At 45.9% G+C, this 25,203-nt stretch overlaps 1 protein-coding gene across 1 annotated transcript; it reads left to right on the forward strand.

The window, feature by feature from the left end:
* Positions 1-3,891: 3,891 nt before the first annotated feature.
* lmx1al (LIM homeobox transcription factor 1, alpha-like) lies at positions 3,892-24,189 on the forward strand. Its single transcript, XM_048990700.1, has 9 exons — positions 3,892-4,046; positions 8,336-8,420; positions 8,929-9,118; positions 19,781-20,013; positions 20,402-20,562; positions 20,684-20,761; positions 21,648-21,765; positions 21,971-22,123; positions 22,511-24,189. Exons 2-9 carry the CDS (start codon positions 8,363-8,365, stop codon positions 22,666-22,668), a joined length of 1,149 nt encoding a protein of 382 aa, XP_048846657.1. The 5' UTR covers positions 3,892-4,046; positions 8,336-8,362; the 3' UTR covers positions 22,669-24,189.
* The last annotated feature ends 1,014 nt before the right edge of the window (positions 24,190-25,203 follow it).

Here is a 25,203-nt window from a genome sequence, read left to right on the forward strand (position 1 = left end):
TCAATCACTTTCAAGCTTCTGACCTGTTACTGCGCAGCACAGACCTGGATCACACACCTGGTGGCACAGACGATCCACTGCTTTTTGCTTCCACAGGAAACTGGGAGGGAGCAGAAAAACGTGAACTGGCTGTGGGTCCCTGCTCTCAGAGGCGTAGTTAGACATGAATGAATAGGGGGGCTGAGTGTTTACAGGGAGACGATGGCAAACTTCTATATATAATATAAAGAGCTATTCATGACTTAAGCCAATAAATAGACATTTATTCAGGCGTGGGAGGGGCTAAAGCCCCCCTGAAATACCCCTAACTGCTCTACAGGCCAATAAAAAGCTATGTGGTGTCAAAGGTGGGTAAATCCATAAGCTCCGATCTTCCAATGTATGCGCCCTGTGTTACACTAACCATACACAGCAGTATGTTATTGGACCACTTATGGCTTGTGATGGAGTGCTTGATTCTAGAATTGAGAGAATTTAGCATATTGGTGACGCAACCATGGTTATCGTATTCTGTCCGCAAAACCGGGGACTGCGTTTCACTGTAAGCTGTCCTCAGCAGTGCATGAGTTGGGTAATAATTATCGTGTAAAAGGGGAACGGTTACATTTACTTCTCGTCTGACGTCTCCTCTCAGTTTTAAAATCCCACACTTACAAAAAAAATGGTAGAACAGGCACGTCAGGTGCAATAAAGGAAAAAGCATAAATTTAATTGGGTTGACTATGCGATTAGCATGGTTCAGAAGTACGGGTTTTATTATCAGATTCGGACACGAATTTGAGGAACCAAAAATGAACCGGAAACCGGTCACCTAAAATAAGAAATAAGCGGAAGCCAGATGGACGTCAATGTAACAGAGGAAACGTTTTAGTCCTCACTTAAAACCATCCACTATGGACCGATTACTTTTTTTAAAACACATTATAACTATCTTTTAATACAATTTTATTGCTAACTCCCATCTAAGTTACTCTAGTCAAACATGAAGCAGTGTAAAATATAAAGGTATGCAGATCAAAATGTGAGATTGCACTGCTTCGTATGACTTTATGGACTTTTATAAACGAAAAAAATTGCCGATGTCAAGATGGTGACATGAATTGCAACATGTAATGCAATGGTGCCACCTAGTGTCAAAATGTACAAATAACACGTATAGCTCTCCACAGTTTTATTGGGTTCAGAGTAAGTGAAATAACACCCAGAATATAGTAATGTCTGTTATATACATAAGGGACCGCAATAATTTTCAGTTTTATCTCCACGAATAGTGATGCATTGCTTTAACCTACTGTCATAAAAGTATATTCTGCACTCCACATTAACTTAACACTGTGTAATGTTAAAACGTTAAAACTTGCCTGTATTTGACTGCCCATTAAAAAAAAAAACGTTCCAGCAGAGGGCGCCAAAGCGTCATCTTTTGAGTTCTCGTGTAAAGGATTTTGTTGATAGTAGGCCTGCTATAATGCGCAATGTTATGTTATAATATCACAAACCCTATTACTCTAATGTAAACAGAATGGATATAAAGGAACAAAAAAAATATATAGCGCAACTCTCTTACTATAAAATATGCAATATTACAATTCGCTGTTACCTCAGGATTGTGACGCACAATGCAATTTACTTTAAATGCACGAATGTAGCGCTGTACCCGTAGTGTTTGTTTTTAGTTTAAATGCCTGATACTTGACATATACCCGAGGCAGTCATAGAAGCAGTATGCTTATAGCTCTGGCGGAAAGATATTATATCGGGCGGTGCAAAAGAGACAGGCCTAATGCGGGCTACCGCACCTCGTACGGAAAGAACAGGCCATTCTTCTCGGTGAGAGAAATTGTCATTACCGTTAGCCCATTAATATACGTATAATAGAGGTTATATGTTACATCAGGCAGGTCAAACAATAAGTGTGATAATTATCAATAGCCCGTTCGCCAGGTCATCTGTATCTTACGGTAGATAACAGTATAGTTTTAATTTAATACTTAAAATAAAGTAACCAATAGATATTTAAACTATAAGATCACACGCAGGCGTCTTTAGTACACTTTGAATCAATTTCTTACGCGTTAAACCCGACTTGTTTTCTTGTGAATTTACCTCTCATGTGTTCACCCGGCAATGTTAAAGAACCGCACTTAAATCTGGCGAGAAAATAAACGCGTACGACAAGAACGGGTGACGTGACAGCCGCCCCAATTCATCTCAGATGACGCAATCGACATTTTCCTTATCTGGTAGAGAGTCACGACATATTCTGTTCCGTAAAGTTTTCTCAGCTTCCGTTTTACAGCATATTTTGAGTAGGCCAGTACAGGAATTGAGTGCATAGTAATTGCACGAGATAGTGTCTTTGTAACTAAATTAACTAATCAGTCACTACAAAGTTTGTGCAGGTGAACCCCCTTTGAACATGAAAGACCAAGGAGTTGGCAGACGTCAGAAATGTGCCAGGTGATGCTGGAGATCCCCCGAGGTTACAACAGGAACCGAGTGAATAGCGTGAACGGGCCAAAAGCACAAACAGCCCGCGGAGGAGATAAAACTTATTAGCTGATTCCCAGTAGTGTGTCCGTTAGTAAGCAAATGCAGCGCGATAGCGGTACTTCAGTGGCCTACAAAAATATATTGTTCTTATGGAACACGTGAGTAGGCCTGTGTAACTCAGACTGTAATAAAATACGCTAGTCAATTATTTTCGCACCGGATACCGATGGTTCTTTGTGCATGATGGTCTGTTCAAGATGTACCCTTAATTACACTTGATCAAGAATTCTGGTAATGAAGTCGGGGTTATTTTTTTTTTATTTGATCTTGTTATTTTGATTCGTTTCTGAAAGCTTCTTCGACCTGCATTTGTTCGGATTAAAAACTTGAAATGAGCAAGAAAATAACAGTTCTGCCAATTATAAAGAATTTTAGAATTATTTCGGTTAGCCGCTGAAGAATCGGGAAGGGCAACCGAAAGATTAATTATTCAAAATAAATTTGTGCAGCGATATACATTTTCATCTGAGATGCACAGAATAAGAGGACGAAATTAATACGCGTTAATATTTATTCTAAAAAAAATACAAATAGCACTGATACTTAAGAATCTGTAACTCGTTAGTAAGCACGAAATTACTACTAATTTCGTAATCATTATTCATTTCAAATTAGCCATTCGATTATAACACACACTAGCAAACACCTGCCACAATCGTTATATGAAGTAACATCCACTAATATTTGACATATCAGTACATTTTTATCAAAAACATATTGTAAGTTACTTCGCTCCGGTTGCTGCTTTACTGCTTCTCCCCAAGTTTGATTTGGAAGGTTTCGCATCAACGTCGTGTTTTTTATTGGTATTATTAATTTTTCCGGTTCCGAGGACCCTGAGCAGGATAAGCGGTTTGAAGATGGATGGATGGATGGATTTGTCCCGTAGATTAACCCGCTGAAACTGTGCAACTTTTTTATTGATTATCATGTTATTTGTGAAGCCAATTAATGTTACTGTTATAGGAGTAGCTGAGCGGCGACTCTGATGTCGTCCTGCTGAATTCTTTTCACTAAATTTATTCACCGTAATTTAAAAACACGGAGAAATAACACCGATGGCTTTTCCACCTTTAAAGCCATATGTTTTAATACTGTCCCCAGCTCACTGCGATTTCGACCTGTGAGTTAGATGTCATGGAAAAAAAACTGATTAAAACCAGTCAAATAATTTGAACAAATGTTCACTTCACGCATACGAAGCACACCAACTATTTCTTTCACATCTCCGGTTCTCCTCTGTCCCTCTTATACCGTGAGTCACCCCTCCCTCTCCACCCAGTGCTCCCTCCTCTCGCTTTGTCTGCAAGTGCGCGCTCCCCGAGTCTATAACTGCGCGAAAAGACGGCGGAGAGGAGTACTGGACGATAAGTGTATTCCCCGACTCGGAGTATAACAGAGCAGCCTTGTTCCAGGTTAAACGGTGCATCCCTCTTATCTTCCCTATTTCTATACACCCTGAAGAAATTACCAGGAGAGCTGTCTCTGGCAAGGTAAGTGCGTCGGTATCCAAGGCGCGTAGATAGGTGCAGTGCGCACTTTGAATTCATATACAGTTACCATTTTTGTGTATTTTTGTTCTTTTTCGTTTTAGCAGCGATCATGGAGAAAACACAGAAGCTGTTTGCCATTTCAAAAATCATAGTATGTACATGTTTCCAGCAATAGCTCTGTTTGATTTGCGACATTGGCGCATCAGACGCTGCGCGCGAGTTGACGCTCATCCCTCATCAAGGGAGAACTGTGTGGCTTTTTTTTGCCAATTGTGATTCGCACAGGACGAGTTAGATTTTATTGTCACGCGAGAAATTATTCTCTTTTATGCTAGCGTAATGATTATAGAAACAGTATTACATATTATGCGTAAATCTTTCAAACATATGAATGTTTTCCAATGCATTATTTTCTTTTACAGCAATATGTGTATTTTGTCTGACCGGTTGTATTTTTATATACTATTTCAACTTTGATGTGGCGCGAATTGCTGCAGATATACCGTTGTAATTTCTTATTATTTTTAATGCGCCTTAAATATTTCAAATAGAATTTTGCATCCAACCATTTTGCAACACCTTATCTGGTACCGGGTCCCGGGAGAAATAGAATTTGGAATTATTTACTGAAAATAGGCTATTCCAGTTCAAGTGAGTATTGCCTATAGGAGCATTCTACAAATGAGGGTATTCCATATTTTTAAATATTTCACAAACTATTCGTTATTACCGAATGACACATGGACATATAAGTACATAATTGATCACATTTAATCGGCTGAGCTAAAGTTATATTGCCGTAGTTGATTGACGACTATCATTATATTCTTTATTTCTAGTTTATATAATAGCTACAGATGTTAATTGTCGTACTAAAAATAATTATATAACGAGCGCATTTTCCGCGTTGTGTAGCTCCTAGGGAAATATATAACTGGAATAATGTGCGCGATGGCAATAACATGGCAAAAACCTACATTATGTCGTTAAACTGATTCCCCAGCACACCTATCATTCCTTCAATTAAACCACTTGCGTCGGAATTTTACCTATTATCGTAAAACACACGCATACACACACACGCGCGCGCGCGTTTTGGGTTTTGTGTAACAGATTAAAGATATTCCCGTTTCAAATGCACGCCAATAGCCGAATAAACCACAGACAACTTGTTGAATAATTTAAAGTTTCGACAACATTATCAAAACATGAATTGATTTTTGCTTGTAATTTTGTATCGCTTTCATCTGGACTGCAGGTACTTCGAATTCAATTTTCATCTGCAAACAAACTGGTGGAAATAATTTATCTTAAAACCCAAACATACAATCGTTAACCAAGCCCTCCGATGTTTGATGTCACTGCGTTAAATAAAATGTTGCGTTTCTATTCTATGTCCCATTATAACCTGCTCGAACTGAACAAAGACAACATAATATTGTTTTATTAATTATGATCTTTGTACTGTGATTATTGTGTTTATCAATTTGTATTTTATTTACAGTTGATTTCAGGGATGGACATATTGCACAGCCATCGATAAATATTTGGAAATATATAACACACAATTACTTTTTAATCACCAGTGTAAAAACTAAGTACATGTGAATAAAGGGTATTTATGGGTTTAGATTAGGCATGAAACACACGCAGACGTTGATTTATTGGTGCGTGATCTTACTCATAAAATAAAATATTAAGGACAAGTGGCTTTTCGATCCCATTATTTAATCATTTTGATCATTAGTTAACAACCCTCCAGTATTTTAAGAATAACATGAAATTTGTCTATGTCCGTAATTAGTTGGCACGCTCTCAAATGCTGTCAAATTTGATGTACTTGAACTACTCAAAGATGTAAACAGATGCATGAAAATCAATATGCGTGACTAAAAGAGGTAAAGAGTTGCTAATCTATTGTAATTTACTTACCATACATAGTAAAACGGATGTAATATTTCACTTAAACCGACTTGATACATTGAGACATCAGTCGAACGTGTTGCAGCGAAAGAGTCTCTGGTTTGACTCTCCTAAGAACTGAGTTTTCTTGAGCTAAATGCGCTCAAACTTTCGCACTTTGTAGTGTCAGACTTTTAAAACGCAGCGGCTGCTCTTTATGGCACCTGAAACGAAAACTATACAGATAATCACGCGATTCCACATCAAATAACTGTAAAACATGAGAATATAGTAAGTCTTCCTTTGTTTTAATGGGCTGTTGACTTATAAAAATGATTCATAAGTTATGACAATATCGACTATTGTCGATATTACCAATTACGTTAAACCTTATCTCTCAGCAGCATGCATTTTTGCATAAACGTTTCGCGTATATGGTATTTTTTCATCTTTCAATGATCGCCGCCTTAGGTAAGAGATGTGTAACAAGCCGCACGTGGTATTTTAACTTGTTATATATACCAAGTTTAGCGGCCGCTGTAAACCCCATTAAGGCAGTAGAGAAGTGCCCAGGTTTTGAAATGAAGTTATACCTATGGCTTCGACCACACGTGCAAAATTTAAAGCCCTTAACGCAATTTGTTGTTCTAATATCTCCAGTTAGAACAAACCGAATAGTGGATAGAAAGTGGGTAGTTTTGGAACGAAATGAACTTGATTCCATCGGTAAGAATATCCCCCCAATACATTTTGACGCGTATGTTTCTCGCTCTGTGTTCGACCAAGTTCTGCATGAGCCAGCAATCTAACCCATTGCTCCTTAGACTTTGCAGTACCATATAAGCACAGGAGCGTTTCTTCCCATATACAATAGCTGTGTCTATTTCCTGAAGAAGACCGTATTCGATCAAATTAAACATCCAGAACTGCTTAATTGAAATTAACGCACTTCTGCAATTATACAAAATTTTAGCTTAACCTTCCAATGTTAAACGAATAGTGAACGAAACACCTATTAAATATTCGATAATTCATTTGTTTTTTCTCTTGCTGTACGAATAGAAGTACTATTGGCCACATTATACATTATACATTACACTGTAAAATGAAAAAATCATTATTCCATAGCGTTATCCTACTGATTATACACAGATAGATAGATAGATAGATAGATAGATAGATAGATAGATAGATAGATAGATAGATAGATAGATAGATAGATAGATAGATAGATAGATGTTTTATTAATCCCGAAGGACACAAATAATCAATTTTTCCGACACCTCGGCAAAATAATATATTCATATTTATTGATGGTTAATAAATATCAAGGCACATTTATTAATTTTAATACCAGTTTGATGAATTACCATTGAATTACTAAACTTGCATTATTATAAAATTAGATTTTCTTTCTAGTATTTGTTATTTGTGTGAGATATATATACGTATTTTTTATTTTTTCATAAGGATTTTGGCGTTTACGTACCTTTCAAAGCGATTTTCTTTTTATTAACGCATTTGTTTTCTATCGACCGGTGAAGCTCTATATTTGTAAATAAAACGGGACTTATTTAAATGATTTAAGCATTTTATTTACCCATATATTAACGATATATTTCAAAAATAATAACTAGTGTTTTAATGTCTCAACCATATATCATGCAATCAATTTGTATAGTTTCGTTTTGTATTTTTTAACAAAAAGAATGCACAACGGAAAAAAACACTAAATACATTTATTCTAAAACATGAAGCGATGCATTTCTAACGTTAACAGCATATTGAATAGCGGCAAACAGCGTAGAAAGTAATGAGGATAAATGCTAAACTAATTTTGTAGTAGTTTTTTGTAATATTAATATAATCGTAATTAAAATGCTTCGTTTTATAAGTCTCCTATAACAAAGAATAAGCATCAGGAAATAAATCTACAATTTATTGATCATAACCGTGGTCACTTACGGCGGGATCGCTTTGTGATTTGTGCACTATAGGTGTATAAGACAAGAGGTCAAAGGTTTCACCAAAAACCGCCAGATCTTGGCCGAGATTTCGAAATGACTTCGATTGTACTTTTGTCCCCCAATACGTGGTTTTAAGAAAAGCAAACAAATAAATGAGCGATATAAGAAGAAATCACCCTAACGAGCACTCTGCGCGCTGTCTATGCTCTCGGGACTGTTAACTACCGCTGGTATAGGCTATAATAATAACGACGTGGTGATTTATCTTTAGGAATCTCACTTCTCTACTTATAATCACATTGTTGTCGGTTGTTTTACACTGCAGCTTGAATAGTTACCTTAAACCTGTATCCCGTCCAGCTTCTGCTCAGCTAACTGTTTATAGGCGATACGTGAAACCGTGTGTGTTTTTTTTCTCAGGGAGAATAAGGCGTAAGGAGATCCGGGATGAAAACCGAAGAGACACAGTCTTGTCTTCAACAGGCTCCTTCAACCACGCCCTTTGGTGAGACATTTTAAGGGTTACAACTTGATATGAGCCAAAATTTGTAGCGTCTTTATCAGGGGTAATTCGCCTAATTACTGAAAATAATAATTGATTTTCGTTGTTCAGGATTGTTTTTGTTGCATATAAAAAGCTGCCTTTCTTTTCCGCGCGGTTGGTCTCACGTGGTGACCAAAGGGACCTCTGTTAACATTAAAAACAAAACAAATAATTTATGTTTTTGTACAGAACTGGTAGACTGATCAGAAGGTTTTTCCTAACCAGTCCCACGGTATTGTAAACACTTGCTGTGTTTTTATTCATGTGCTGGATTTTCTATCCACTGATTTAGGCCTGTATGTTTATGTATGTTGAAAACGTGCCAAAACGTTTGCATGGTTAAAGTTTAACAGTCATTTTATGAAACAGTCTGTTTACAGTTTAGGAGTAGCTGAGCATTTGTGGACGGCCCCTTACCAGTTTCTCCTGTCATGGTCACCTCTCCCTCATGCCCCCTTCCCCCATTCAGGCTCGGATCATGGTACGGCGGGCGAGGTGTGTGCGGGCTGCGAGTCGCCCATCGCCGACCGCTTCCTACTGCGCGTCAACGAGCGGTCGTGGCACGAGACGTGTGTGAAGTGTGCCGTGTGTCTGAGCACGCTCAGTGGGACCTGCTACTGCCGTGACCGCCTGCTGTACTGCAAACACGACTACGAAAAGTAAGGCTGCCTGTGTGCATTTCAGAACCGCCTTAATGTTGCTTACCCCTGTCTCAATCTTAATGTTGCCTCAATGCTGCCTCAACACTGCCTCAGTGCTACCTTAACGATGCTTTAGCATAAGTTCAATTCTGCCACAACACTGCCTCAATGTCGCCTCAACTCTGCCTCAATGTTGCCTCAACACTGCCTCAATGTCGCCTCAACACTGCCTCAGTGTCGCCTCAACACTGCCTCAATGTCGCCTCAACACTGCCTCAATGTCGCCTCAACACTGCCTCAATGTAGCCTCAACACTGCCTCAATGTCGCCTCAACACTGCCTCAGTGTCGCCTCAACACGGCCTCAGTGTTGCCTCAACTCTGCCTTAATGTTGCTTCAGCACTGCCATAACGTTGCCTAAGCGCTGCCTCAACACTGTTGTCACAGTGTTTTGCTGACTCCATTAACATGTTCCTTGCTGGTGCGACGCTCCTCGTGACAAAGCCAGTCTGAGTGCCGTCGCTCGGATTCACAGCCTTCAGAGGCCCGGCTGCTCCGGGGAGGGAACGCACCAGCGTGCGGGTCTCCGAGTCGGAGACAGCCAGGGTGTCATCAAGCCGGCTGATGCGTCAGGGAGTGCGCTCCGTTAGCGAGCCGATGTGTAGCGGGATGGGGGGGGGGGCAGCATCTGCATAGCCTCCCACACCGGGAGATGGGAAAGAGGGGGAGGGAAGTGGGAGGCAGAGCAGCCATTCATAGATACATAGCTGAGTGTGTGACACGGTGTTCAAAGGTCCAACAGATCTACAGAGATCATCGGAGCTTCATGTAATGGGAGTGCGTATTAGTGTATCAGGGAGGGTCCGTAAGGACAGGCAGCCAGTAAACAGCACACAAATCAGAATTACGTCTTTCCAGGCTTAGTGTGTGTGTGTGTGTGTGTGTGTGGATTATGTTTATATTGCATTATGAGGACCAAATGTACCCCAGAATGTGATCTATTATTTGACCTGTTATTTTGATGTTGTGGGACCATTATTCAGGTCCCCACAAAGATCTCTGCATGCCATCAAAATTCTAAAAATGCCAAAAGTCCCGTATTTTGTTTAGTTACTTACGGTTAAGGTTATGGCTGGCTAGGAGGTTAAGGTTGTCATGTTGGGATTAGAATTTCCCCATAGAAATGAATTGAGAGTCCCCACAAAGATATAATTACAAACCTGTGCGTGTGTGTGTGTGTGTGTGTGCACGTTTGTGTGTGTGTGTGTGTGTGCATGCGTATGTGTGTGTGCGTGTGTGTGAGTGTGTGCGTGCATGCGTATGTGTGTGTGCGTGCGTGTGTGTGTGAGTGTGTGCATGCGTATGTGTGGGTGTGTGGGTGTATGGGTATGTGTTTGTGTGTGCATGCATGTGTGTGTGTGCATGTGTGTGTGTGTGTGCATGCGTGTGTGTGTGTGCATGCGTATGTGTGTGTGTGTGTGTGCATGCGTGTGTGTGTGTGCATGCGTATGTGTGTGTGTGCGTGTGTGTGTGTGTGCATGCGTATGTGTGTGTGTGCGTGTGTGTGTGTGTGCATGCGTATGTGTGTGTGTGTGCATGCGTGTGTGTGTGCGCGTGTGTGTGTGTGTGTGCATGCGTATGTGTGCGTGTGTGTGTGTGTGCATGCGTATGTGTGTGTGTGCATGCGTATTTGTGTGTGTGTGTGTATGTGTGTGTGCATGCGTGTGTGTGTGTGTGTGTGCATGCGTATGTGTGTGTGTGTGTGCATGCGTGTGTGTGTGTGTGTGTGTGCATGCGTGTGTGTGTGTGTGTGTGTGCATGTGCACGTGTGTGTGTTTAGGGACCTGTGTCGGCTTTTGTGAGCCTGTTGTTGAGTCTCCCAGTGAGCAATCTGGCACGTTCCTCTGCCAGTGACCTTGGAGAGAAGAGAAACAATATCTCCTTGTGCTCTCTGTGGTCTGTCCATCAGCACCCCCCCACCCCCCCCCCCCCCCACAGAGGCATGCTGCATCTCCAGGGCAGGTGTGTGACTCCTTCGGGAGGGGATGCTAACCGCTTTCACCTCAGAAGGTTGACCTCTCTCTTTCCTCTCTCTCCCTTATCATGCTTTCCTTCATTCCTGTTGACTATTATAATAATCATGGTTTACTTTTGTCGCGTGTTTTACGGCCATGAGTAGGAAGCCAGGCTCTCAGAAAAGTCCTGACAAGAAAAGAAAAGAAAAATCACGGTCTCATTAGTAAAAAGATGATTCAAGAAAACCATTCAGTTTATGTCACCGTTAAGTTCAACAAGAGGAGCGACAATGGGACAGGATGGAGGTCAGTGAGAGAACAGTAAAGAGCAATAAAGAGACAGTGAGTGTGTAAAGGTGTACTTGTGTTCTTAGTACTGGAACTGGTCCTCAGCAATGGAGGATAACATAAAACGGGAGGGTACAGGAGAACACCAGTACGCTCAAGTATGCATACTGAGAAACACCCAAATACGCTATGAAACGTAGCACATGTCGCATATATGCGACAAAATAACCATAAATACACATATAGAAATCATATTGTGAAGATGGACGTCTAAATCCTAAGTATATTTCCAGATTTTCTCTCTCCCATTTATCTTAATTATAAGACAGACCCAGCATGAACAAACCCAAACTATCCGGAGCCGCATTGAACTGACTCACTCAGCACCAAATAACTAATTTACCGAATGTCTGCGTCCCTCTCCTCTCCTCCGCATCCATCCTTTTCTTCCTCACTCTTTCCCTTTCCCCTTTGTTTCAAACGTTTAAACTTCTTTGATCTCCTTCCTCTGTCAAAACATTCTCTATCTCTATCTTGCCGTCCAATTCCCCCCCCCCGCCACCATTCCATCTTACACCTCTCCCTCCCTCTCCTTTCCCCCGTTCTTCTTGCTCTCCTTTTCACATTTTTTCATTTTTCTTCACCGCCGCCACCCCAACGCACCTTCACAAACAGATACACACCAGCACGTTCCCACGCATGCTAACATTAGCACCACTGTGCACTAAAAACACACTCCATCGGGGCTATATCTCTTTGTCAGACTCATGCACAGACACACGCACGTTTTGTGTGCCCTTTTTCATACCGACTTACATGGCAAATGCAAACAGCCACATCACTCTCCCAGCAGGAGTATGTCCCAGACCAATAAAGCTCATATGCCCCAGGGCACAGAGCCTGGGACCCAGGCAGAAAATTACTCTAGTCTGGGGCTGCGGGGCCTAGCATCCCCCTCCGTGTCCTGAACCCCCACATTCCTTGTGCTACGAGAGCCAAGACCCAGGAGCAGGCAGATATTGCAATACATGGGATTTAATGATTCACTCTGCAGGGGCACAGCCGCTGATAGTGGACCAGACCAACTCTGACTGCGGGGGGGGGGGGGATCAGCAGAACTGAGCCGCACCTACAGCTTGGTCCTGACTAAGCTATTACGTTCTCACAAATATCAAGTGTGTTTGTGGGCTATTTTGCCCGTAACAGGGATTACGCTGACAGGCAGACATCCTGAACAAGGTGTACCTCCCCTTATATCAAGCTCTTTCTCGGAATTAAGAGATAATCGCACTAAATTTGGGAAGTGGTTTCTGTCGAGGATTGACGGAGGGTATTTGGGAATAGAGATGACACGCCTTTAACAGGGACTCGCCGGGGGTTTTTAAACCACACCGCACGTCTCAGGAAGAGCTCCCCCGTCTGGCAGGATGCCACATTGCAGCAGGGTGGCAGAAGGCGAGCTTATGTCGATCCTGTCGGAAACCCCACAGCTCTGCCTTCTCCCTCACGTACTCTCCGTCACACTCCGTCCCCCGCTCCTTCGCTCCTCTCCTCCTCAGTCTTGCCCACTCTCCTTTTCACTACCTCACCATCCCCCTTTCCCCCTCTTAATCTTTCACCCCTTACCCCCTTGGCCTCATTCATCACTGTCTGCTTCTTAATCATATTTCTTTGATGTAAACCTCATTTCCTCTCCTCTGTGAGATTGATAGTAGCAATGACACCAATCCGTTTATCTCCCTCCTTTATCTCTCGTTTGCTCTTAATTGTCGCCACTCTTCTCTGCCTCAGGCACACGGGGTGGGAGGTGCTAATTACCCACGTCTTTGCTAAACAGAGGTCCCCACACAGGCCGAGGTCCCAAAGGCATTACAGTGGCCACCACGCCCATCTTGTAGCTCTGTTTACCTACAGAGACACAGGTGTCACATGGTAAACCTACACAGGGCTCTCATTGGCTGGAATGATAAGCGTATGCAGACCCAAAGGACAGTTGCTTTGGATAGGGGCCCTGCTCAGCGTAGTAAATAAGTATGGATGTGAGATTGATATCCCCCTGACTAGCCGTTATCGCTCTTACCCAGCTCCGGAGCTAGATCTCACAACATTTGAGGTCCAAACCTAATGGATTACTGGCATATGAGTGTGTGTTTTGACTGCCTTTGTCTTGTCCGACCATTATACCACCTTTGGAGGGTCTCCACATAACCCTGATGTGTCAGTTGCCAGCTAATGCAAGACTTGAGTTAGTGAATCGATTGGCCACCGAGTTAGAGGCTGGCAGGGTCTGGTCTGTGGCTCAGGTGGCCGTCGGTGGCCATTGGTGACTTGTGGCAGGCTGCAGATCTAGAAAGTTCCCAAGATGGAAGCGCCAGAGAACACATCCCCCCCCCCCCCAAGGACCGGGGGATGCAGTTTCCGTCTGGAACATCAGCTGGCAAAATTGAGGCAGAAACAAGGTAGAGAAGGAAACAGAGAGAGAAGAACAGAGAGAGAGAGAGAGAGAGAGAGAGAGAGAAAGGTGAGCGGGGGAGAGGTGAGGAGAGGAGAAAAAAGAAAAGATGGAAAGAAAGTTCGGAATAAGAGGCTTGTAAGGAGGGATACGAAAAGATGTGCAGGCTGGGGGGGGTTGAGTTTACCCCCTCTCCTGTATTATTACTGCTGTTTTGCATAATATGCGTGAGTCCCTGGCACCCCTACCCCCCCCCAAACAACAATTTCATTACAGGCAGCTAATAAATGTTTCATGGCAGAACGAGCTGCTTGCCTCGGTTTTATTAAATCTGGAATAATAAAAGGCGCAACAAAAAGGCGGGAGGCGGGTGGGTGGGGGGGGGGGAGAACACCATTGACATTCTCAAACAGATTTGCTGTATCTTCTGTTTCTTAGGCAACGAGGAGTCCCCCCCTCCCTTCTTTTTTTGCTCCGGCAGAAGACAGGAAATGAGAAACGGCCAGACAGGATATTGCGTCCCGGTGGCTCAGGGATTAGTTGTTTTATCTAAACCAACAGCACTAGTCTTACCCACCGCACACACACGCGCACACACACGCGCACACACACGCGCACACACATACATGCAGTCACTCACATACACACACCACCCTCGTAACGGAGAGAAGTGCAGGGACGTTCATGACCAAAAGAGAACCCCGCATTGGCTGCTGAGGTCCGGCAAATCTTATGACCACACACGATGGCGGCGTGAAATCCAGCACCGCAGGCCGCGGGCTGTGACCCAACACCCTGGTGGAACGCATACATTGGAATCAGCGGACCTGGGGGGGATGAGTCACGTATCAGTGGTGGCGGCTGGGCATGAACGGCGTCGCACACATCCCCAGATGATGCGTGTTGTCAGGTTATATGAGCGGCCACACAATGGCTGCAGGAAACGTCTGTGAGAATGTGATTCTGGTCACCTCTTTGACGGCCCTTTCCAAAAGCGACCTGCGGTTTTTGGTAGTACGGATGGCAAGGTGTGTCAGTCAGGGTGGGTGTCATGCATGGGGGGATTGGGTAGGGGGACTCGAACCTATACCATCTGGGTTATGGGTCCATGGGCTTCCCCAGCTCCATCACCCTGGACAGACTGGCCTTATATGAGCAGTTTAGGGTTTTGGAAGTTATTGATTTGGGGGGAAGCAGATCACTTTGAGGGGCGCTGAGGGTCCCTGTGGACAGGGCTGTGAGATGGAGAGATGGAGACAGATTCGGCAGGATGGTCCAATCTATCTTCCCCATCACCACTGCACATCCCATTATGTAACATCTCTCCGGTACTATAGTTTTATTGCCGCTTTGTGTGTCTTTCAGCGATTCCTGGCATGGTGTGTGTGAGTGTGTGTGTGTGTGTGTGTGTGTGTGCTCGCTCGCGCGTGTGTGTGTGCACGCGAAACAGCGAGAGCGGATATTGCTCTGTGAGTGTAGGTGGCACAGAGCCAGTGTTCAGTAATCACATCATCTCCTTTTATTAAATCTCCCTGTACTGCTTCTGTGTTATTAAAATCTCCCAGCATTCCTTTCTCGACACACATTCACACACACACACACACACACACGCACACACACACACACATGCCTGCAGTAGGTAACTTCCCCCCATCTGAAGCACAGACACCCTCAGGCACAGTTTTAGCCCATCGTCCCAGTACTCATGGGCTCACATGTCACACTTAGAAGAGGGCCACCTGTGGGGGAGGGGGGGTGATCAGACAGCCCTGTTTAGTGGAGAATGTGAGCAGTAAAAGCTGTCAGTGTGTAAGGAGCCCAGCCAGCCCAGCCATCTGTATTCGTATCTTCTCACACGGAGGCAGCCTGCTGCCTGTCTGCGACCAGCGGAGAGATTATAATCGATTTAAGAATGAAAAAAAATACCCCAGTGATCTACTGCTCCCTATCAACCTCCCCCGACCCGACCCCCGCAACGGCCTGTCACTCTGTGCTCCAGTCTGGTTTTACAGCCCTCATAGCTGTCCTTCTGCTTATATATTGAATTGATTCTTTCCACAATCCCCCCCCCCCAAAATCAACAACATTAATCTTGACTATAGACACACACCAGTACAACATTGGTTCCATTGCGGGTGTTGAAACCCTGCATTTGGTCTAACAGAAAAGCAAAGTTCCCTCATAAAAGCGGGACACGCTTATCCACACCTGCAGCCCCCTCGGGTTGTCGGCGTGCAGTGGGTACAGGTGTGACTCACGGCAGGGGTGTGCTGTCACATGGCATGTGGGGGGCGCCCCGGCTGACTGGCAGACAGGCTGGGACGGAGCAGCTGCATTCTGGACCGGACCGTCTCACAGCCCGAGCTAAGAGGGTTTAGCGAGGCGACCTGGCTCCATCCCCCTCAGCCGGATTTGGGGAGCGACACCTTCCTCACTCGCGGTCGGGGTCTTCCACACCCCTCCCTCTGCCATTCCCTCTTTCCCAGTCTCCTCCTTCCACTCTCCCCATCCCATCCTGCATCCTGCTGAGCATTTTTAACGTCCGTCATATTGTTATATGCGTTTTGTCATAGATGGTTTGTATGGCAAGCTGACGTTGCCTTGTGTGTGAGAATGTGCCACTCTGTGTGCGTGTGTGTGTGTGTGTGTGTGTGTGTGTGTGTGTAAACAGGAACCCGCCGCTGTGTTCAGTAATCTGCTTGGGAGCCTGTGCATTTTCAGCGTCTTCTGGTACTGTGTGAATTTCTTATCGTATTTGCAGATTCTGCCCATTTTATAGAGCCACACGGATGCATGTCCTGAGCACACAGGCTCATACGTCACGCTCCCACCAAGCTCCCCGGTCCTCCGCAAACGGACGGCTGCAGCAGCACGAATCGATGATTAATCTGTAATTAATAGCAGCGGTGTGGCCTTGCGGACGAACGGCGGCGAGTGTGTGAGAGTGATGTGCGGGGAGTGGGTAGAGATTAACCTCATGGCATCCTCAATCCCTATTTATGAGTTTACAGCGTCTGTCTGGGGCTTCGCACTGTTTAAACAACAATCTAATTAATCCCATCTTTATTAGTTTCACTGGGTGGGGTGGGGGGGTTGGGAGAACAGGGAACGGTGACAGAAAATGCAGGGGGGGGGGGACACAAAGGATTTGAGATGAAAAGGGTTGGGAAAATCAAGGGATTGAGAACATATTGAAATCAGTGTCATCATCATCTTCATCATCATCTTCATCGCTTCTCTTGGTGAGGGTTCAGCTACCAGTAGGCTGAGCAGGCCGGATCAGATCTCCAAAGATCTGTCCAAGGTTTGGGAGTCAAAGAAAAGAGTGCATTGAAACGTATGGAGATAGTTGTGTGACCTCTGCAGTCTGTGGAGAAGGAATTCAAGCAAGAATCTCATACTATGTACACAGCACTTCTTCATATGACAAAGAAACTTTGAATCTTGAATCTATATATGCAATTGGCTGAGGTATGAGGTACTTATCACTCAGTCAATATAGTCAATTGTCTGTATCAGGTAATTTGTATCGGCCTGTGATTTTATATGTATATATATATATACACACACACACACACACACATGCACATATATATAGGAAAGAAAAACAGAAGAGGGAATGAGATACACAGGTCATCTAAAAAGCAGACAATTTTCTGTCTGCATTTTTGCATGCAAAAAATAGTAGTTGGCTTATATTGATATTAATGTAGTGTCACTCTTCCTCAAACTGAAGTCAGCTACCGCCCCCTAGTGTTCATTAAGACACGTTGCACCTTATTGTTCCCACAATGAGAGGTCCATCGTCAGAAATGACTGCAAAATCTGTTTTGCAGACCTAGTGACCCACTGGCGTTATCCTATGACCTAAACCAGCAGTGAAAATTAATTCAACTAATTGTTTTGGCTACTGATTTTCATAGGACAGAAGTCGTAGTACTTCATTAGTCACCGCATCAACAATAAATAAATAATGCAGTATTATAAATAAAACATTTTTTTTTTAATACAAAGATTTTAAAATGCTTAATAAAAACCATAGTTCCGAAATGTCGGGAGGCAGGAGGGGGGGGGGGTGTGGTGGCATCAAATCACGTCCAGAATTTAATCATCAGCTCTGTGGCACATAATTAATTAAAGGCTCTGCATGATTAAAATGTGGAATAGAGAGTGGGGATTGTGAAAGGTTGGGGCTGGGAAGGCCTGCTTTGTGTGGCGAGATAAAGCCCAGGACCGGGGGGGTCATTTCAATGCTGACGGGTCACGGGTTTGGGGCTCTGTGTTGTAGAGTTAAGTGACCTCAGGTCAGGTCCTGACTCATCCTGGTGTTCTGAAAGCCGGGGGATCTGCAGCCCTTATAGCTCCTTAAAGCCGCAGTCCCAAGTGTTACAGGCAGGGGACGCTCTACCGGAGAGAGCTGAGCTTCTGTTTACACCTGAAGCTTGGCGTGATATCGAGGCAGGAAGGTGCTTCATCGCCCCCTCACGACCCTGAATGACCTTCAGCACCGATCCCCACGCCCGGATGGCCGTTACTCTCCCTGTTTTAATTATCATTTGGCTGAGTGATGTGACCATTCATTACTTAACGGAGCAGTTAAGTCTGTGACTCTCTGCTGGGTCGTTATTCCCAGTTCCTGACCCCACTGCCTTGAGTTTGTTTCTCAATATTGTTACTGACTTCTGCGAAGAGTTCATCCACCTTCTGGCTGTTCGTCCTGGTCACGGGGGCTGGAGCCCATCCCAGGCAGCGCAGGGCACCAGGTTGGGTTCCAATCCAATCTTACACTACAGGCAATTTAGAGACACCCTTCAGCCCAACAGCATGCCTTAGGGCTTTGCGAGGAGAACCGCACGGCACGTGGAGAGCATGCGAACCACACACACACAGCGCCACCAGCGTGGGTGGTGTGAGGTAAGACCCTCAAAGCCACCCTGCACACGGCGCTGTACCAAAATCCCTGCTAGCGACTAGCTAAATTCCATCGCAGGAAGCGTCATTTTGCGCTCCATCCGGGACAGTGTGAGATCGGCTTGCGGCCCTCAGAAGGTGGTGCCCTTTGGCGGCTGCTTATGTCGCCTGGTGGGCTGACCAGCATTTTCCAGGCAGATGTTCCAGCCTCCACTCCAGGGGCCATGGGGCCGGATCGCGTTACTGAGACTCTTTCCAGCTCAGCCGACCTTCTGTAGCAGGATCCGGACTCTCTGCTTCCTTTACACCAGTGTGTCCCAACCTGGTCCTGGGTCACTGCTCCTTCCCAGCTCCCAGTACACCCATACTAGGTATCTGGTGTTTCTGATTGGCTAGGAAATGAGAGGGAGCAAAAATGTGGACTGTCGGGGATCCCTGTGGACTGGTTTGCAGTGCTTCATTAGACATTCCATTAGACATCTCACTGGATGAATATTATTCTCCTCTAAAGGTGTCCTTAGCATGATTACAGGAGAACACATTTACATTTTATTTACTTAGCAGAAGCTATTATTCAAAGCTATTTGCATTCGAAAAGGCAGGGTGACGCTGTTGGGGGTTAGGGGCCTCACTCAAGGGCCCGACAAGTAAAACCACTCTGCTAACACTGGGTTAATTACAGGCACAGAGCCACACACTGCCCCAAAACCTGTATAATGCAGTGTTTCCCAATCCAGTGCTCATAGTCGGTCCACATTTTTGCTTCCTCTAAGCCTTTCAGGAGCAGGTAGAGAACACATTTTTGCTTCCTCTAAGCCTTTCAGGAGCAGGTAGAGAACACATTTTTGCTTCCTCTAAGCCTTTCAGGAGCAGGTAGAGAACAAAACCGTGGACTGTCTGCGGGTCCCCTAAGACTGGATTGGAAAATACTGGAATAATGTGACATGATGCATCTAAGCATAAGCACCCCCCTGCCTTTTCGCCCCCCCCACCCCTACCACCGCTTGGCTGCAGGCTATTCGTGCGGAAGTGCAGCTCTTGCCTGCAGGTGATCGGCCGGTCGGAGCTCATCATGCGCGTGCTGGGCCAGGTGTACCACCTGGGCTGCTTCAGCTGCTGCGAGTGCGAGCGCCGCCTGCAGCGCGGCGACGAGTTCGTCCTCAAGGAGGGCCAGCTGCTCTGCAGGGGCGACTACGAGAAGGAGCGCGAGATGCTGGCGGCCATCAGCCCCGCCCCCACCGAGTCAGGTGACCCACATGCACCAATCAATTCGGCGGGCCAGACTCACACACATAAATTAGGCGCTAAATTAGGTATGATTCAGCTGTCATTTTAGCTACAGTGGATCATTACCATAATTACAGTAATATATAGGGCATGAATAATTCAGAACATTGAATACCTCCAACAGAAGGAAAATGTGTGTATACAAAGTATTAGCGTTACACATCCAGAACCACTTGGGTTCTGTTAGCCTGCCTGGATGTGTAATGCTAATACTTTGTATACACATTTTTTTTTCCAAATAAGGAAAGGATTTTGAAATCACTGTAAATATGCATTGTTTTGATTCTCATTATTTATTATGAACATGCTGCTTTCTCTAAGTATTTGAAATGCGCATCCCGTGTACAGTGAAGAGCGAGGATGAGGATGGAGGGGGCGGCTCTCTGGGGAAGGGCGGCGACGACGCCAAGGAGCACAAGCGCTCCAAGCGGCCGCGGACCATCCTGACCACGCAGCAGCGCCGTGCCTTTAAGGCCTCCTTCGAAGTGTCGTCCAAGCCCTGCCGCAAAGTGCGTGTCCCTCACACACAGCGCAGCTCAGGCTGCAGTTTAGGCTGCGTGCTTTCATGCGGCCGTATGCATGCATACAGACACACACGCTCCTCCCAGCTCTGTTTCCTCCGTCTCTCAGGTCAGGGAGACCCTGGCAGCTGAGACAGGTCTGACTGTGCGGGTCGTGCAGGTGTGGTTCCAGAACCAGAGAGCCAAGGTAAACCCAATACCTCTCTTTAGGAAGTTCAAAGGTTTTCTCACTTGACTATTTTTCCAGCTGCATTAGTACCTGCGTGTTTCAAATCGCCGTTTGTATTTGTCAGTGTGTGTGTCTGTAGCTGTTCCATGCGTTTGTGATGTTATAGTGTCCGGGCTTGTGAATAGCGGAGTGTGTGCGTCCTGCCTTTGACGCACCTGAGTGTGTCTGTAGCTGTTCCATGCTTGTGAATAGCGGAGTGTGTGCGTCCTGCCTTTGACGCACCTGAGTGTGTCTGTAGCTGTTCCATGCTTGTGAATAGCGGAGTGTGTGCGTCCTGCCTTTGACGCACCTGAGTGTGTCTGTAGCTGTTCCATGCTTGTGAATAGCGGAGTGTGTGCGTCCTGCCTTTGACGCACCTGAGTGTGTCTGTAGCTGTTCCATGCTTGTGAATAGCGGAGTGTGTGCGTCCTGCCTTTGACGCACCTGAGTGTGTCTGTAGCTGTTCCATGCTTGTGAATAGCGGAGTGTGTGCGTCCTGCCTTTGACGCACCTGAGTGTGTCTGTAGCTGTTCCATGCTTGTGAATAGCGGAGTGTGTGCGTCCTGCCTTTGACGCACCTGAGTGTGTCTGTAGCTGTTCCATGCTTGTGAATAGCGGAGTGTGTGCGTCCTGCCTTTGACGCACCTGAGTGTGTCTGTAGCTGTTCCATGCTTGTGAATAGCGGAGTGTGTGCGTCCTGCCTTTGACGCACCTGAGTGTGTCTGTAGCTGTTCCATGCTTGTGAATAGCGGAGTGTGTGCGTCCTGCCTTTGACGCACCTGAGTGTGTCTGTAGCTGTTCCATGCTTGTGAATAGCGGAGTGTGTGCGTGCTGCCTTTGACGCACCTGAGTGTGTCTGTCCCAGATGAAAAAGATCGCCAGGCGACAGCAGCAGCAACAGCAGCAGCAGCAGGAGCAAGAGCAGTTGGGGGGGCGGCGGGGGCCGAGTCGCGGGGGCCGGCAGAGCAACGACGACAGCGAAGGTGAGATGCGACACGGTTACGGTCATGGATACGGTTACGGTCATCCTGCTTGAGCCCCTCCCCCTAGCTGTATGATTATATACAACATAAGTGTCTGATTACATGTTAAAATAATAGTAATATCCCAGCTGGGCAGTAATCTTCAGTCCTCGTTCATTTTTCCTCACTGTTTTCTCTCTCTCTATCTCTCTCTCTCTCTCTCCAGATGGTTCCAGCGGTCACGGTCTGGACGGGCTCATGCCATACCCCTCATTGCCACGGCAGCAGCTGCTGGCTCTGGACCCCAACATATACGGGGGCGAGCCGTTCCGCCACGGGCTCACGCCGCCGCAGCTTGGCCCCGAGCAGCTGCACTACGGTGAGGAGTGCCAGCGGGCCTAGACCTCACACACATGCCTTCACTGAGAGCTCATTCCTGGGGTATTTATAACTCACTGTGACCTTTGGCCTCTGCACTGGTGTCCGCACATGAGCACTGGAGCATGACCAACATCTGATCAGCTCCCTCAGCTATGCTGGGTCAGGTGACCATCGCCTCCTGTCTGCCTCGTTAACCTCATGTCTGCTGTAACCCGTCAAATGTCGCACTAATCAGGTCCCGTTCTCAGCCTCTTCATCCACGCCGCAAGTGACCTTGTAATGCCTCGTCATTCGGGGCGGTCAATGCGGAACCGGCCCAAGGTGCCAAACCTATTTTCTCCACTGTTCTCACTTCCTCTTTCCCTCCTCCCTCCTTTCATCCCAGACTCGGAGACAGTGTTCCACGACCTTGACAGCGACGGAAGCCTGAGTCACCTTGGCGACTGTCTCCTGGCAACGGCGGATGGAGGACTTCTGACAGGGAGAGTGGGGAACCCCATCGATCGCCTCTACTCCATGCAGAACTCCTACTTCACCTCCTGACCCCCAGACCCCTGCTCTTTTCCCCTCAACCCCTCCATAACAAACTGCACCATCTCTCCAACCTGAGGTGGTGGACAAGCCTCGCACAGGACCCCCCCCCCCCCCACCTTAACGACAGTCCAGAGACTCCCAAAAGATCACACGCCCCATTTTAAGTGGTTGGAGAACCTTGTGTCAATGGACCCATTGAACATGTGTCTGTAAAAGACTTCATGCAAACCCTGCCATGTAACGTGAATGTATCCTGAACCCCAGCTAGCTTGACTTAGCTTTAGCACTGGAAACACCATTTGATGAAACCGTAAATATATCTGAAAAATGTATTGTCCTGTAGACTGTGAAGAGCATCCTAACTAAAACACCTTCATATTCATCACTGAGCATTTCTAACAGAACTGCTCTGCTGGTGTTTCCAAACACCGCTCTTAACCTGAGCCATCAGTCGTTTCTCAAATTCCCCTCGTTGACTCCCTTATGGTGACTGAGAGATGCAGCACTTCAGACACTCGTACGAAACACGGATGAACTTGCCGGCCGTTTCGGCCTCCGTCTACAAGGATCCTCCCTGGCTTTTCCATGCACAGGACCCTCGGAGCCCACAGGAAAGCAAGCCTTGGTCCTCCAGGCCTGCAGGGTGCGCTAGTATCTGGTTATCACACTATTATCGAAACAGGAGGCTTCTTTACCACTGGGGTTTCAGGTTTTAAATCAAGTGCTAATCCAGCCAAACCCTAGAGAAGTCAAGCACTGCTGAAATGGATGTGTTTGCATTAGAAATGAAACTCCCGGATTGGTTTATGTAAGGCGGCCTTTGGTGGTGACGGGCATAATTTCTCCAGCCTGCCCGGTCCCCCAACACACAGCGGAAATGATCCCGGCAGACTGAGCAGAAGATGACTGCGGTGGATCCAGAGGCAGTACCGTGACCCCAGGATTTAATAATTCACGGTCCACCGAGCCAGGCATTCCAAGCAGAGCGACGGCAGGCCAAAAGCCGGTTTTTATATATCGGCACTCCCGCCTGGGCGTGTTTGAGATTCCGTCCCGCCCGAGGACTATTAATCTACCTCTGGCCACATCAGAGCAGACCCTTGTCAGGGGTGGCTGTTCAGAGGGTTCGCGGATACAGGGAGAGGGGGGGTCATTTTGAAATGTCGCGTTGCATTATGGGATGGGCGGGTCATTTCAGTGGTGGTACTGGTAGCAGGAGATGAGGTAAAGGTCTCGTGGTTAATATCACATGTGAACGGGTCCGGTTTGGGCTGAGGGTGAACAGCTTCAGTTCTGGTCCGGGTTGGTATGTTGCATCCACTCAACCTCAATACTTAATTGCTTTATTTAAGTAGCTATTTGGATAGTGAGTAGCCTCTGTGTGGTGTTAGAACTGTGCATCAGGAACCAATCAAAAGCACTGGAGTGGTGTAACCCTGTCTTCTGCGGAAAGATTATTTCTCGTGCTCATGAGGGTGAAAACCTGTGCTTGATTGGGGTTGTTTGTACTCTCGGGGGGGGAGGGGGGGTTGCATACGCTGAGTGAGCCAAGGTGACGGAAGCGATCTGAAGATCTTCATGGGCGGCGACGTCTGGATTTTCTACAGGGTCATGCAGTCGCTGTACCGAGGCTGAAGATCGGAGCGTACAAAGAGTACTTTGGGGTGAGGATTATAGTGTGTGTATTATACCCTCGAACTAGCCTGACTGCACCCAGAGTAGCTTTAGGGTGAGGATTGTGTGCCCACCTAAGGTAGTGTACTGTCAGTTTACGGTGAGGGCTAGATTGTGCACCAAGTGTAGTTTGAGGGTGAGGGTGGTAGTGCACACTTGGTGTAGACTTGAAGTGAGGAACAGAGTGTGCACTCAGGGTATTCAGTCCAGAAGCAGGGAGATTCCATTTCCTAGTGAACTCCTTGTGAACACTTGTGCCACAGTGTTATTATGCTTTGTGTTAGAAGATTTTAAATAACATTTGTAATTACTTTGGTTGTTCTGTATTTATAAAGGTTTTGAGAGGAATTAAACTGAACTTACCCAGACACATTTCTAAGAGGCATCCAGTTAAAGTGATTCCTAATGTTATGATCATATAAAAACGCTGAGAGTAGCCTTTGGTTTATGTTTTGTTAGTTAAGTTTGGTTGTTGATCGAAAGGGGTGAGAGGCCGGCCTTATCATTAGCCAATGATATGCTTTGAATCGGTGATTGACAGGGGACGGGGCAGTCTGGGGACCAATCAGCTTTCAGCTGGGCCCAGTGTCCCTTTGGCTCCACTGCGGTATACACTCCTGTTAATTGACCTGGTCGGGGTAAAGACTACCACTAAGCTTAAGGATTCAAGTGGGATTCACGTTACAATAGGGAAGGACTGGAATAAGCGTTCACACTTTCTGAGAGCAAGCACAACATTGCTGTCCCTAGCAAGAAACCAGGGTCACAGGGTCACACTCGGTCACAGGGTTAGCAAGAAGGTAAAAAATAAAACTTCACAGGGTTTTTTTTAAAGGAAGGAGGAGAAGGCACAAGGGAACCTTCTGGAAT

Source organism: Brienomyrus brachyistius, chromosome 22 (assembly GCF_023856365.1).
Source record: "Brienomyrus brachyistius isolate T26 chromosome 22, BBRACH_0.4, whole genome shotgun sequence".
Classification (NCBI taxonomy): domain Eukaryota; kingdom Metazoa; phylum Chordata; class Actinopteri; order Osteoglossiformes; family Mormyridae; genus Brienomyrus; species Brienomyrus brachyistius.